We start from the raw sequence: 15,835 nt of genomic DNA, 5'->3' as shown, positions 1-15,835 counted from the left end.
TTACATCCACGTCAAATGATTTTTAGATTTTGCTCCTGAGGATGAGAGTTGATAGAAATTAAACATCTGACATTGGTTGTTTAGTGTTGTTCCTTCACTTCGTCACTAGAGGGCAGTATTACACTTTGAGTAAACGTGTTTTTACCTGAATATAAAAAGTGTAAAAGAATCAACATTGAGCAGGAGACAATCATTACACAGTTATTACAGTTTTAGTTGTTGTTGAAGTATTTGATTGAAGTATTTGGAGAGAAACAAGTTCAACTTTGACTAGAACACGATATTTTTCTGTTGTTTCCTCCGGACACATTTTGATCAGATGCAGCAGACCACCTTAAATGGCCTTAATTACCAATTGGACTGTACCATGTTCCTAGTAATCATGGGGGGGGGGACATTGTTTCCTTATTTAGATTTTTAGTTGTTCATCTTTGTCCACTGTTTGATATTTATGATTCATTATATTTTCTTAGTTAATATTATAAACTACACTGCTGTGTCTTGGTTGCTATAGTTTGTTTTTATAATCAGTATGTCTCCGTCGATCCCCCTTTGGTGTTTGAGTGGCTTGATCAGCGACTATATATGTTTCCCCTGTGAGTTCTTGGTGCAGTTAACAAGTCTTCACTTGTTGTTTAAGGTTAGTTTTGTCAGTTGACCCCTTTTGGCTCAAATTTGTGTTGTCTGCTTCTTTTGCATTTTGTTATAATTAAAACCATAACACAAATAAATCAAACTGTCAAAGAAACTACCTGCGTCTCTCTGGTCTGTCTGCTCGGTGCCTGACAGTCAGTTTATTACCAAACATTTGTCAGTAAAACAGTTCAGATGTGAAATCATATGAGTGTGTGGCGTTGCATGTGGTTGTGAGTAAATAAACACTGGACATGGTGCAATAATCTCAACACAACTTTTTAAGAACTTTTTTTTTGAACCTCTGTGCTGCTACTGTCGTTTTTACTATTTGTTCCTTTTTATTATTAGTTTCATTTCCTGTAATGCTGCTGGAACTTGAGTTTCCCTGAGGGAGTCTTCCCAAAGGGATCAATAAGGTTCTATCTAATGGAAGTGGCTGTACGTGGTGCTCCTGGTGGAAACAGTGAGTCTGCAGCTCTGTAAATGTGAATAATTGTGTTGCAGTGTGATTTTTTTAAAGTGAGTCCCTCAATGTTCTGCTTCAGCTCCTAGAGATTTCAGTCAGGGGCCACAGGGCTGCTGGTAAAAAAAAAGTGATTCTGGAGCCCGGGACCAGACAAAGTGTTTGTGAGTCACATGAGTTATGAGTCAAGACCTGTATTCATCCTCCTCTGTGTTGTTTGAGATGTTTTAATGTGCAGGAGAACTTCAGGACACGCGTGAGAGGAGCAAAGATTACACGTTGTTCCCCAGATCAGCCTCTAGAGGGCGCAGACAGTGTCCACACTGATGTCTCTAGAACAGAGGGGACAAGTACGGCAAGCTGTTTGAGCATTTATTCCATATCCTTGATATCATGTCAGTCCCCTCCTCTAGTTCTCTCTTTGTCAGCACGAGTTGAACAACAACTCTCACTCGTCTATTTCAGCAACTAGTGGAACTTTTGTCCGACCACTTCCAACATTAACTTCACTAGTAACCATGTGCGCCGCACTAGCAGCACCAAAATCCCTACTAGTCGTCTTTTTGACTCACTAGTGGACCTCTGGACCGAACTAGTAAGGCTGAAAGTCTTACTGGTAAACTAGTGCGCTGCAAAAGCTCTGACATGTAAGCTAGTCAAACATGGATTCAGCTCACGAGCTAACTAGTGACCTACAATTGTCTGCACTAGGTTACTAGTGCGAGCCAAATGCAGACTAGTTAAAGCCTATTTTGACTTTACTAGTTAACTAGTGAGGTTAATTTTCTTTACCAGTGAGCTAGTGAGGTCCAAATATCTACTAGTAACACCAGTCTGAGACATTTTGATTTCACTCAAAATGTACACATGAACATTTTATGAAGACAATGTTCAGAACAGAAACACCAGAAGAGAAGTCCCTTCTATCTTAACCAAAATAAAAGCCCACAGCAGTGATAAATCTTATTTTTAATGCAAAGTTTGATGTCACGTCTCCACGTGGACAAAATATACTATATTAATACAGATCAGTGGAAATGACTCACCTAACATACTAGACAATAATGTGGTATATAATGTAGTACTTACTGTTTAGAAGCTACATTATAAACCGTGAGAGATACACATTTCATTTTAGAATTTTAAAGTTTATTCCAAAAAGATGTTTAAAAACAGATGTGTTTTGAACAGATGGGCGAGATGATTAATTCTCACAAGAAAGCTCTAAATAAATTGATGAAGTTGTATGAGAGCTTATTTATATGTGTGTGTGTGTGTGTGTGTGTGTGTGTGTGAGAGAGGAACTCTATGACAGGGGAGGTTCATCATCCACGAGATCATTCCGCGCAATAAAATAGTACCGTTACGCTACACTGCTCAACGTCCCTTTAAACTAAACGTCCACGATAGACTGACGAGGTGTTAAACACACGTGAACTAATCGATGCGTTACTTTGACATTAGTGACAAATCACTGGAGAGAATCATCTGGACAATTTAGACACATCTCGTGTTTCCTGTTTCTTCCGCCAACCAAAGGAAGTTTCAGTCAGTTTCTGTCCCAGAGCTCCGTCCTATGGCTCCGCCTCTTCACAGAGCTCCAGTGTGAAGCTAGTGTTAGCTGATGCAATCTAGTCAGAGAAACGACGCTCTTATATCTTAGTTTTCCACATTTCACTACAAACAACTAGCAGTTAGCAGTTAGCAGCTAGCAGCCGCTCTCTAACTCTGAGCCGGGGACGTTTAATATCTAAAGATGGACGTGTTCGGGTTAACTTGTGTGATCGTCTCTGTGTTCATGTGTGATCAGGTTGGATCAGTGCTGTCAGACCGTCAAGGTAAGTTTATATACAGTTAATATACAGTTTATATACAGTTAATATACAGTTTATATACAGTTTATATACAGTTAATATACAGTTTATATACAGTCTGTGTCAGAAACCTGTTTATGTACAGTCTGTGAGTTAGATACACAACAGGCTAATGCTACACGGCTAATAGAAGATAGCGAAGCTAACACACACACACACGAAGCTACAGATGCTGAGGAAACAACAACACGGAGATGAGACTAGTTCTATAATTGAATACAGTGAATGAAACCATAGATTATTAAGAAATATAAGTTTAACGTGTATTTGAAGAGAATCACACATTTAAAGGTCATACATCTTCATGTCGACATGATGGCTGCCTCGGTACTTCGCTCTCTATTCGTTGTGTCTTTTGTGCTCCTTCTCTGGCCACATACTCCAGAGATGAACTCATAAACATAGTAATAAACACCGGTAAAGTTTTTTCATCGGTTTTGATCGATCCGGAAGGTTTTCCAGAGAACTTATGGGAGGAGCTGCAACAATTCATTGATTTGTTTCATTGAATGAATCTGACGCAGTTACACACATTCTGAAAGAATAGTAATTGTATATGTAACCCACACACATGCACATATTAGGGGAGGTTCTGTACAACACACACACACACACACACACACACACACAGATGAAACCTCTACCTGCTCCCTTGTAGAAAGCTGAAGTGACATTAACATGAACTGATGTTCTGTGGAACTTTCATCCTTCATTTTCTTCTTCTTCCTCTTCGTCAAAGTGTTTGTGACTGAAGGGGATGACGTCATCTTGCCCTGTGCTCCGAACCCCGAGGTGAACATTGAAGGAACGGTGTTCGACTGGAAGAAAGATGACAAGGAGGTGTTCCTGTTCAGTGACGGTGGATACTATGGGAACGGTCTCTCGGGTCAGGCTGAGGATTTTAAAGGACGAGTCTCACATTTTGTTGAAGAGCTGAAACACGGCAACGCCTCCATACTGATCAAAAACACCAAGACCACTGACAGTGGGAGCTACAGCTGTTTCTTTCCACATCTTAAGCCCAGCCAAATATTCAGGATTGAGCTTGTTGTTGGTGAGTACGTTCATAACACAGCTAAAGGAGCTATGTGTACGTTTCTGCTACATACTCAGCATTTGCATTAGCAGCTGTTCACTTACCTATTTAAGCTAACCAGCTAGCCCTGGCTGGTGCGTTTCATCTCTCTCCAATAGTGAGTCACTGTAGCGTAAAGGGCTTTTGATGCTAACGTTGGTTTTATGGCAATAACCAAACTAACATGTAGCTTCTTTATTACCTCCGGCCAGAGGAGAGAGACCAGTAACAATTTGGCACCATCAAAATCAAGGCTAACCATAACAATAACAATGTATAGATCTACAACATGACTAGATATATTAATGAATTGCTGAGTTCTTGTGATAAATGCAGACAATGGTGATGGTGGTCGTTGTGGTCCTGTAGTCCCGGTGCCGGAGTTATCTGAAACGAGATAGAGAGAAGAGCCAGAGGGACTATGGGAGGACAAAGTGACACTTTGACATGATGACATGTTAAAACTAATAAATAAATAAATGAGTGAGTGTGGGGGGGCAGAGAGACAGAGAGACAGAGGGAAGTGAAGAAGTGCTCAGTGCATGATGGGCGTTCCCCCAGCAGTCTAAACCTATAGCAGCACAACTAAGGGATGGTTCAGGACCTGATCCAGCCCTAACTATAGGCTTTATCAAAAAGGAACGTTTTTAGTTTTACTTTAAATGCTGAGACAGTGTCTGCCTCCCGAACCCAGAGTGGGAGCTGGTTCCACAGGAGAGGAGCCTGATAGCTAAATGTTCTACCTCCTGCTCTACTCTTACAGACTCTTGGAACCACCAGAGAGCCTGTGTTTTGGGAACGAAGTGATCTACTTGGATAATAAGGTGTTATCAGCTCTTTGATATATGAGGGGGCGTGATTGTTGAGGGCTTTAAAAGTGAGGAGCAGGATCTTGAATTCTATTCTAAATTTTACCGGGAGCCGATGTAAGGAAGCTAAGACAGGAGTGATATGATCTCTCCTTCTAGTTCCTGTCAGCACTCGTGCTGCAGCATTTTGGACCAACTGGAGACTTTTAACAGTCTTCATGGAGCATCCTGCTAATAGAGAGTTACAGTAATCTAATCTAGAGGTTACAAACGCGTGGACTAGTTTTTCAGCATCCTGCTTAGACAGGATGTTTCTAATTTTGTTAATATTGCGCAGATGGAAGAAAGCCGTCCTAGACACTAGTTTAATATGGGGGTCAAATGACATGTCTTGGTCGAACAACACTCCAAGGTTCCTCACAGTGGAGCTGGAAGCCAGACTGACACCATCCAAAGTGACTATCTGGTCAGACAGTGTTTCTCTGAGATGTTTAGGGCCGATTACAACAACCTCAGTTTTGTCTGAGTTTAAAAGTAGAAAATTTTGGGTCATCCACGCCTTGATATCTTTGAGACATTCCTGAAGTTGAACTAGGCGATTAGATTCATCATGCTTCATGGAAATATACAATTGGGTGTCGTCTGCATAGCAGTGGAATTGTATGTGGTGCTGTCTGATAATGTTGCCTAAGGGGAGCATATATAAGGTGAACAGTATTGGTCCAAGGACAGAACCTTGTGGAACTCCATGATTAACTTGCATGTGCATGGAGGAGTCATTGTTAACATTAACAAATTGGAATCTATCTGATAAATATGATTTAAACCAGTGTAGTGCTGTTCCTTTAATTCCTATATGTTGTTCTAATCTCTGTAGCAGAATCTTATGATCTATTGTGTCGAAGGCTGCACTAAGGTCCAACAAGACGAGGACAGAGACAAGTCCATCATCTGATGCCATAAGAAGGTCATTAGTGACTTTCAATAGTGCTGTTTCTGTGCTGTGATAGGTTCTAAATCCTGACTGAAATTTTTCCAATAAACCGTTACTATCTAAGTAACCACACAGCTGGTTAGCAACGGCTTTTTCTAGGATTTTGGAAATGAAGGGCAGGTTGGATATGGGTCTATAATTAGCTAAAACCTCTGGATCAAGCATAGGCTTTTTAAGCAGAGGTTTAATAACGGCTACCTTAAAAGCCTGTGGTACGTAGCCAGTTAGCAAAGACATATTAATCTGATCTAAAATGGAACTGTCAATTAGGGGGAGGACTTCTTTAAAAAGTCTAGTTGGAACAGAGTCCAGCTGACAAGTAGTTGGTTTAGATGATGAAACTAACGAGGTCAGTTCAGGAAGATCAATAGAGTAAAATTTGTTTAGACATAAATCTGGTGCTATGGTTTCAGGACCAGACAATGAATCCGTGTTATTCACTGGGAGGAGGTGGTGGATTTTATCCCTGATGGTTGTAATTTTTTTAGCGAAGAAGCTCATGAAGTCATTGCTTCTCAGATCTAGAGGAATAGATGGGTCAGTGGAGGTGTGACTTTCTGTCAGCCTGGCTACAGTGCTGAAGAGGAACCTGGGGTTGTTCCTATTTTCTTCTATTAGTAATGAGTAATATGAGGTTTGGGCATTTCTAAGTGCTTTTTTGTAATTTATAAGGCTATTCTTCCAGGCTAGGTGGAAGTCTTGGCGATTGGTGGAACGCCACTTCCTTTCTAGCTTCCGCGATGTCTGTTTTAGAACGCGCGTTTGGGAATTATACCATGGAGCTAATCTCCTCTGACTTACTCTCTTCTTTTTGAATGGGGCGACAGCTTCAAGTGCTGTTTTTAGTGAGGCTGCAGTACTATTTACAAAGTTATCAACTAGTGTGGGAGTAAGGTTTTGATAATCTTCTTGTATTGTACTGAGACATGGCTGAGAGGGAAGTGAGGAGGGGAGCAGTTCTTTAAATTTGTGAACAGTTTTGTCGGATAAACATCGACTGTAATAGACTTTCCGTCCAGAATTGACGTAATTAACAATTCTGAATTCAAATGTAAGTAAAAAATGGTCAGACAGAAGCGGGTTCTGTTGGAATATTGTTATATTTTCTATGTCAATGCCATATGTCAGGACAAGATCAAGAGTGTGATTCAGGCAGTGGGTCGGTTGATTCACATGTTGAGTGAAACCAATCGAGTCTATTATTGATTTAAATGCTGAACTAAGGCTGTCATTGGCAACATCTACATGAATATTGAAATCACCGGCTATAATGATTTGATCTGTTTTAAGGACTAGTTCTGATAAAAATTCAGAGAATTCAGATAGGAATTCAGAGTAAGGGGCGGGTGGACGATAAATGATGACTATATTAATTGGTTTATGTGACGTCAGGCTTGGGTGGACGAGGCTGGTTCTAAGATTTTCGAAAGAGTTTTAACTCTCTTTTGGTCGGGGGTTGATAGATAGATCAGATTTAAAGATAATAGAAATCACAAAATTGATGTAAATATAAAATATTTAAATATCAACCATTCATACAATGTTTATTTTGTGTCTTTCAGAACAGACCTTCAAAAACAGATTAGGAGAAATAAAGGGTGAGTGATGATGTCATTCTAAATGATCTATTATGTTGGTTTTAACTTCAGCTGCTTCACGTTGTCTGTCTGACTGGTGTCTGGTCCTGGTTCCTGGAGAGGTTCCTCTGTTCTTTAAACACGTTCTGTTTGGGTTGTAGGGAGCAGGGTTCTAAGTCCTATTCTCCCTATATACTGTGGCAAAATATGATTCATGTCAATTAATGTGTGTGAATCAGTGACATCATCAAATCACAGAGAATCACCTTTACTTTGATCTGATCTGTTTTTCAAGGTCGAGAGTAGGTATTTAGTTCAATTTAGTTTAAAAACAAATAAATAAAAAAGGCACAGAGGTAATGACGTCTGATCGACTGAGCGGGCCACATGGCTTTCACAGCACTGCCTTACAAGCCAGTAGCCAGTCAGATTTACCTTTAGCCTCTCTCAACGTTATTGTGATTAATAGGCTGAAACACTCGATGACACCAACGTACAGTCAAAGTTATTACTTTCATTACAACAACCAGTTGTAATGAAAGTAAAAAAGAGCTCAAATGATGGTTAAACTGCTGCGTGGCCCAAAAACCTAGACTGAATTAAATAGCTTTTTTTAAATAGCTTTAATTTCTTCTTCTTCTAGCCATGGATTTTATTATTTTACTTGTGAAGCTCTTTGTAACTTTGTTTGGATCAGTGCTATACAAATGCAGTTATTATTATTATCTTCAGATATCTTGTTTTGTCTTATTAACAAATAATCAATAATCAGTTTTGTCAATTGATTAGTTGATCCACAGAAAACCTTGTGCATTTTAGTTTCAGCTTCACTCAACTGTCAAACTTTAAAAAGATTCTCAACAAGAATTGAATCATTGAAAGTGATGTTCCATTGTGTTGCAGGGGTTAAAACTTGACAGATGATAGATAGATTGATCCAGAGGGAAGTGCAGGAAAATAAACTGCTAATAATAAAAAGACAGGATGTGTAGTTAAGAATAACTTTGTGGTTTTCTGTTGGTCTTTGTAACAGAACCATCAACTTGATAATATAACCTTTCTCTTGTTGTAGCTGTGGTTTATAAGATATTGTTCATGTATTTACAGGTGCAGCTCCGCCACCATATGTCAAGATACTTAATGCCACAGGAGACGGGGTCCTGCTGCAGTGTTCTGTTCGAGGTGCTTTTCCAAAGCCTCAGGTCGAGTGGGAGACGAGTGACGGGAAGATCGTCCCTGCTGAAGAACCGCAGGTCTCTCAAAGAGGAGACCTCTATGACGTCGTCCTCCTCGCCACCGTGAACAAGATGAAAACCATGTACCGCTGTGTGGTCAAGCAGGACGGCTTCGGCCATGTGATTGATGATGATCTCTTTGTGCCAGGTGAGATACTTTACATGTACTTATACATATACTGTATATATGTATGTGTGTATATGAATATACACATAATGTCGTAATGCTTACATTTACGTTCTGACTGTTTTCTGTCTTCAGACATTCTCCTCGAGGACAAGTCCGGCTATTCTACCAGTGTGGTCCCAGTTTTGATAACTATAATCATAACTCTGCTCGTTGTAATTTGTGTTGAAACTCTAATCATCATAAGAAACAGGAGGAAAGGTAAGATTTTAGATTTATTTTATCAACAAAATGTGTCAAAATCAACACAACAGATACTTTAGTCTGTTTCTTATCAAGACAACAATTCTCTTCAAGCAGTCACAGAATGAACAGATCTAATGATGCAGCTCACAATTATTTTATACCTTATCTATTCATCAAGTATTATTTACACTATTCAATTATCAATACTATCATGTATTACAAACAAAACGTGTCATAATTCAAGTTCAAGATATCTTTAATTCACCTCAATTCAAGATGAACTAGTCAGAATATGTTGCAGTTGTCATGAGCTTGAATTATGATTCGTCAGAATCAAACTGTACATGACTGAAATTAAAGATAGTAATAATATAACTGGGCGGCAGATATCTTTAATGACAAACCACACACACATGAAGGGAAAACTAGTTTGAATCTTACTCTAAATATTTAATTCAGTTTTTTCCAAATAGCAGAACTGTTGGAAAGTGATCATAGTGTTGAATTGTTAACTTGTGTTTCAGAGCAGTTGAGGTGACAGTTACCTGATGTTTAAATTTAACGATGAACATTTGCTTCTTCTTTCAGGTGACGAAGAAACTGGAGCAACAAAAGCAGAGACCAGTGAACTGAACGGTACAGTAGAACAAGTGTTCTGTGTTTGTTTGATGTCGTTGAGTTATATACAGTGTGTGTAGTTATATACAGTGTGTAGTTATATACAGTGTGTGTAGTTATATACAGTGTGTGTAGTTATATACTGTGTGTGTAGTTATATACTGTGTGTCTAGTTGTATACTGTGTGTGTAGTTATATACTGTGTGTGTAGTTATGTACAGTGTGTAGTTGTGTACTGTTTGTATAGTTATATACAGTGTGTGTAGTTATATACACTTATATACAGTGTGTATAGTTATATACTGTGTGTAGTTGTATACAGTATGTGAGTACTTATATATAGTTATATACTGTGTGTGTAGTTAAATGCAGTGTGTAGTTGTATACTGTGTGTGTATTTTCAGGTGGATTTCTTTGTACTGTAGTTACCTGATGTTTAAATTTAACGATGAACATTTGCTTCTTCTTTCAGGTGACGAAGAAACTGGAGCAACAAAAGCAGAAGAGACCATTGAACTGAACGGTACAGTAGAACAAGTGTTCTGTGTTTGTTTGATGTCGTTGAGTTTGTTCTTTCTAATGAAACTAGTTTTTATTTCCTTCTGGTTTTAAATTGTACTCGACACAGCATTAATAAAATGGATTTGTGTTTTCAGCGCATGTTAACAAAAAGTGGCATCAGTGTAAAGTTGCTCAAACTTTCTCAGAAGAAGAATAAAACAAATAGAACCAATGAGATTAAAGTGCTGGAGAAAGAGAACTGTAGTAAGAGTAGTGTCACCATTCCAATCTTCAAAAGTGAGAATCATCCCTCCGTCTGCTCAGGGGCCATTTTAGATGAAGCTTGTTGAAAGTGATGCAGTGATTTCACCAGTTGTGTTCGGTGTTAGCGTTCAGCAGCGAGTTCTCTGTGAAACTAACAAACCTGTCTCCACTGTGATGACAGAGAAAATAGAATCTGTCTGTGTGGGAATTATTTCTGTACAAAACAAAGGTTGATGTTAGACATGCATCTGTTTTCTTTCCTGCAGGTCATCAGCAGAAAGAAGCTCCAGGTCTGAAGAGATGACACCTTTGTGAATTATGCAACAATGAGATATGAGATCCTCTGTCCTTGAGGTTGTGTTGCTTCTGTTGTGAAACAGTTCTGGAGATTATTTTGTAAATATTTGTATATATTTATTTTTCTATTTTCGAATTGTCTAAATATTTACAGCAATGATGATGGTTTGAGCTCAGATTTCTCAATAGCCCAAGGTCAAAGGTCAAAGGTCAAAGGTCACGGTGGTCTCACAGAGAATGTTTATTTTTCTTGAACTTGAGGGAATTTCTTCAAATTTGGTGCAAACTTAAACTCAAAGAAGATCTTGGTGCTTGGAGGTCAAAGATTTGTTGTGATACCGTGCTATATAAATAAATTTGATTGAATGATTGATTTGAAAGGTTACAGGCACCTTTTTATAAGATCAAAGTTTGTACACAAACAGTGTTTTCTATTTTCTTTTTAAATTCTTTGTAAATAAGTTTTTACACTGGAGCCCTTTTGTCAGATTTTTGATATAAACACAAAGATTCCTGAATGTGACTGTCAGATGTTTATATCATGTCATCTTATGTTTTTTATCTGTCATGTAAAGTGACCTTGTGCTCTGAAGGGCACCTATCAATAAAATGTATTATTATTATTATTATTATAAATGAATTGAATCTTAAATCTGTTTTCGGGTCGTCCCATTCTTCTGAACACGATATCTGAAGAACGCCTGAAGGGAATTTCTTTGAATATGGTGCAAACGTTCAGTTCAACTCAAAGATGGCGGCTGTGGCTGTACAGTGGGTTGTCCTCTAACCAGAAGGTTGGTGGTTCAATCCCAGTCTTCCACATTCCTGCTGAAGTGTCTTTGAGCAAGATACTGAACCCCAGCCTCTGAGTGCTTTGCCGTTCTCAGAGAAAACGTTTGACTGGTGAAATGCTTTGAACGGTCATCAAGACTAGAAAACTATAAACACAGCACATGAGACCATTGATCAGATTCTGGTGGTCAAAGGTCACAGTGACCTTAAATGACTCTGGCTAAGAAACGTACGTAGAAGAAAAGTGCACTGGTACAACCACAGTGCAGTACTTGTAGTTTTTCTCTTGAGGTGTCTCCTGACTGAAGTGTGTTTGTGGTTGAACATGTGAAACGAAGACGGGCAGAGTCGCAGCCGAGTCAATAAAACACAGTTTAATGTTGGTCAGTCATGAGTCCACAACACGGAGGTTTGGTTAGTGAGGAGGAAAGAAACCAGTATTTACATCTACCATCATACACGTTCACAGTTCATTACCATGCTAACACAATAAAGACTTTATATACAAGAAATACTCTTCAGCATCGTCGTACAAAGGAGTGCTATCGTAGTAACTAGCTGGATTTGTCATTGATGCAAAATACACAAAGTAACAACAAACCTTCCTCAGCTGCCCTGAAATAATCACGAGAATCAGAGAAAAGAACTTGAATCTTTTGCTGTTGTCTAAGTTTAAAAACAGTTTGACATCAGAAAGTACAAGACACCGACAGTCTACGTGTTTACAACGTTTGCCCTTTATGATCGCTATGAATACTCTGTGTTTTTCTACATCAACCAGCCTCCTCCCTGCGCTGAAGTCAAGTCTCACACACAAATATAAAACTGTGTTCTGTGGTTACAGCGTCTCACTGACAAAATCCAGCCACGTGACATCGTTCATTAAGGAAACTTTGCTTTTATAAAATATTAACGTTGAAACAAATCTCTCTACAAGTCCAGCAGAAACACTGAAATACTTCCAAGGGGCCTTTGCATAGTTTATCCTCAATGCAGAAGCTGAAATTTTCATTTTAGGCCTGAAATGTACCCCCATCCAGGAGGTTTTGTTTTCACCCTGATCGATTGTTTGGAACCAAGATTACGCAAAAACTAGAAAAAGGAATTACGACGAAACTCGGTGGGAGGATGTGGAATGAGTCAGAGAAGAACTCCGTTAAATGTTGGTGCGGATCTGGATCAGGGGGCAGATCACAATGAGACAAAGCCTTTGTCAATATTTCCCATGATTTCTCAGAATATTTCACGGCTCTGGATGAAAACCACCAGATGTTTAGAGGACTGACATTTATGAGTCTGTGATTTGCTGCAGAACCCAAACAAATCAGGATCTAGTGGATTTAAATGTGGTTTCTTAAGGGAACTGTTGAGGCCTTGGTGGAAACAAGTTTGACATTTTTAAAAGAAAATCTAACAAGGCATCATCCTTCACAGTATTCTGACACTTTATCAAACCATTTAATATCCTGGTGAGTTAAAAGTTTAACGATAAAGACGTCGGTGCACAGCGCTCCTCCACCTCTGTGTTCACTCACTCTCTGTTCCTCCATCCATTGAATAAACATGCATAAAAAACTGTTTAGATTCAAAATGTCATTCGTTTCATAAAAACTGGCAAAAAGTGTTTATTTCTTATGGTCAATATTCTCTAGAAACGTCATCAACCTGATGCACACATTTACATCTTCAGCTAAAAAAAAAAGTCCTTTCCTGACGTCACGACCTTCAATGAAAAGATTTCTTCACTTCCTCTTTGCTGCAACGTTTTCAGGAGCTGCAACTTTGAAACCTGCCGTCGTCTGAGTGTGAGTCTTCTGAGCGAGTGCACGTCATGAATCATCGTCGAGCAGCTACTAAACGACTCTGGAAGCCATTTAACTTGCATATTTCACCTTCAGTCTAAAGGATTAGATATAAATTATTATTCATATACTTTTATATACTGTTTTACATGTATCTACACACTTTGATGCGTCATTTGGAAAATATAAAAACCTCTCAGCTCCGACAGGACGTCGTCATCACCATCGTTAATATACTGTATCAGGAAACGAGCCTCAACATGGCGTTGGGCTTGTTGTACTTGTTCAGGTGGGAGAACTAAGTGTTAAACTCGTGTTCCGTCATTATTACGACTTCTTCATGTTTTCCACCCGACCCTCTGGTCTGATCTTTGCTTTTATAAAAATACGCAGAGGCTATAATTCTTATATGTTTTGATGCTCTGTTGTTAAAGTGCGTCTCGTCTTAGCGTCACCAGAGCAACGACTTTCAACCTGATAAAATCCCTTTGAAACGTTTCACGTAAAAAACCTGAACGACGCCGTTGTGGTGCCACAGATTTTAGAGAGATGGATAGATGACGTCATCGCGAAAAGTCTGACCGAGAGTATTTATGAATTTATCCGAGCAGATCAAGCTTGATGACACGAGGATGGGCGTGTGGTTGAAGGACTCTCAGACTTTCTGAGGAGCTTCAGTGTTTGTTCTGGTTTCTGGAGACGGTGTGGACAGGTTGTCTCATGTCTCAGTTTGAGTTTGGCTCTCACGTCTTTCTCCTTCTTTTCTTTCTCTCTGAAAATAGTTTCTATTCCGTTTGTTCTGCAAGTTTCCTCAAATCTTCGGTCGACGTCTCACTCCTCGCTGATGCCGTGCTCCCACGCCACTTTAGCTTGCTCGTCCTTGGTTGCAGCGATGATGGGCTGGGAGATCTTGCGTGGCATGGGCCGTGGTGCAGGAGGCGGGGCAGACTGGGCGTCTTCTTCCGGGATGCACCCCTCTCTGAGGTAGGGCTTGGGCGGCAGGGCCGGAGGAGGCTCGTGGAGCTGGTAGAGAGGCGGGTGGTGGGGGATGTAGTGTGGGTGGAAGTGGTGGTAGTAGTGGTGTTGGGGGTGCGGCAGCCCGTCCTGCTGCGGTGGTTGTGGAGCGCCAGTGGAGGTGGAACCCTGGGCCGGGGTGACGCCTCCTGGGGCGGATTGGCTGCGGCAGGGCGGGAGTTTCACTCCCTCCAGGACCTCGGGCTCGGAGACGCTGTACCTGACGGGCTGGTACGGCGAGTCGAGGTCTTCCTGGTCGGTGGTCCAAGCCTGGCTGCTGGGGGCGGACTCCAGGGTGTCTGTGCGGCTGGCCGGGGTGTCGGAGGAGGAGGCGGGGCCACCGAAGTTACTCTCACTGAGGGAGGAGACTCCAGAACTGGCGCTGCCTGATAGGGTGGAGTTACTGCCATCCAGGATGGACTGTGGACTGGTGGGCGAGGCAGGTATAGGGTGCAGGGGAGACTGGAGAGAGAGAGACACAGTCAGGGATGGTCGGTGCATGATGGAAGTACACAGTCACCTCCAGGTGCTAAAAACAGCTCGACTTCAAGAAACTCCATCAAGTCCAGTCGACCTGTTCTTAGCACTTGGATGTTCCGGGACCTGATGACTGAGATTCTCCACAGACACACACAGTCACTTTAAATCAAATTTGAAAACAGAATAACATGTGGACGGATTTCACACCGACTCATAGTGTAGTTGAAGTTTTTTCTAAATAACAAAGTTTAAATTTGGTCTGAATCTGAACTCAAACACAGAACACAGTGTTGAATCTGTCTCGGCTCACACAGAGATCTCAACGTTGAGTTAGTCACAGAAATAAATAAACTGTTCAACACATTAGAATAAACCTTGTTTCTGTAGCGAAGAAGAACAAGAAGTGAACGAGTCAAATATTTTTTGTTGTGTTTAAGGATTAAAATTAAAGTTAAGGATGAGGACACGAAAGTTCAAAACTAAACACAAGTGGAAAAAGGACATAAAGAAAAGGAGTGAAGGGAGATTTCTTTCACCAATGACCTCTGATGACCTCTGATGACCTCTGATGACCTCTGCCAAGGACGTTCCTCTGCGTTTGTTTTTCAGGATTAAAGTCTACAGGACAGATTCCCATGGAACTTGGTGGAAGGATGAGATTTCATTTTTGTCACTTTAGCTGCATATCAGATTTTCTTTCACTTTTGTAAACATTGTGAGACGTGAGGACATGATTCAACATTTTCTCTTGAATAGTTCGTGGCTCAGGATGAAAGCTTATGTTTAGAGAACTCTAATCTGTGAGTGTGTGAGATCAGGTTACACTTCAGACTGTTGGGCCTTGGCAGAGGTAAGAGCTCTTCTGTTTATTTATCTGAACCCTGGCACTTCCTGCTTCTGCTTTTCTGACACACAGGAACAAGACGACACATTATCTCTCATCTGAGATCAGGGAATGAATGTTGCTCAGTCTTTCACAGGACGGTTTGATTTTCAATCAAACGTCTTTGTGCAGCAGCAGAAGGAAACGA

At 40.3% G+C, this 15,835-nt stretch overlaps 2 protein-coding genes across 14 annotated transcripts in view; one reads left to right on the top strand and one right to left on the bottom strand.

Annotated features, from left to right (window-relative positions):
- Nucleotides 1-2,655: 2,655 nt before the first annotated feature.
- Nucleotides 2,656-11,368, top strand: LOC138411362 (butyrophilin subfamily 2 member A1-like). Of its 4 annotated transcripts, XM_069531306.1 has the most exons (8): nt 2,663-2,937; nt 3,713-4,027; nt 7,414-7,449; nt 8,536-8,811; nt 8,926-9,051; nt 9,625-9,672; nt 10,127-10,177; nt 10,686-11,368. In XM_069531306.1, exons 1-8 carry the CDS (start codon nt 2,856-2,858, stop codon nt 10,721-10,723), a joined length of 972 nt encoding a protein of 323 aa, XP_069387407.1. In that variant the 5' UTR covers nt 2,663-2,855; the 3' UTR covers nt 10,724-11,368. The 4 variants fall into 4 exon arrangements, with proteins under 4 accessions (XP_069387417.1, XP_069387407.1, XP_069387428.1 ...); XM_069531316.1 differs by lacking the exon at nt 7,414-7,449 and having other exon boundaries at nt 2,656-2,937; XM_069531327.1 differs by lacking the exon at nt 10,127-10,177 and having other exon boundaries at nt 2,669-2,937.
- Nucleotides 11,369-11,862: 494 nt separating this feature from the next.
- The window catches only part of LOC109641660 (dedicator of cytokinesis protein 3), a 105,223-nt gene continuing 101,250 nt past the window's right edge, over nt 11,863-15,835 (bottom strand). For all 10 annotated transcript variants that reach the window (XM_069531224.1, XM_069531177.1, XM_069531183.1 and 7 more), the window contains one exon: nt 11,863-14,786. In XM_069531224.1, coding sequence (XP_069387325.1) covers nt 14,725-14,786 — 62 coding nt within the window. In that variant the 3' untranslated portion in view covers nt 11,863-14,724. The remainder of the gene's footprint in view (nt 14,787-15,835) is intronic.

The sequence above is a fragment of the Paralichthys olivaceus genome, chromosome 2 (assembly GCF_024713975.1).
Source record: "Paralichthys olivaceus isolate ysfri-2021 chromosome 2, ASM2471397v2, whole genome shotgun sequence".
Classification (NCBI taxonomy): Eukaryota; Metazoa; Chordata; class Actinopteri; order Pleuronectiformes; family Paralichthyidae; genus Paralichthys; species Paralichthys olivaceus.
This window is presented reverse-complemented; position numbering and strand designations above follow the sequence as displayed.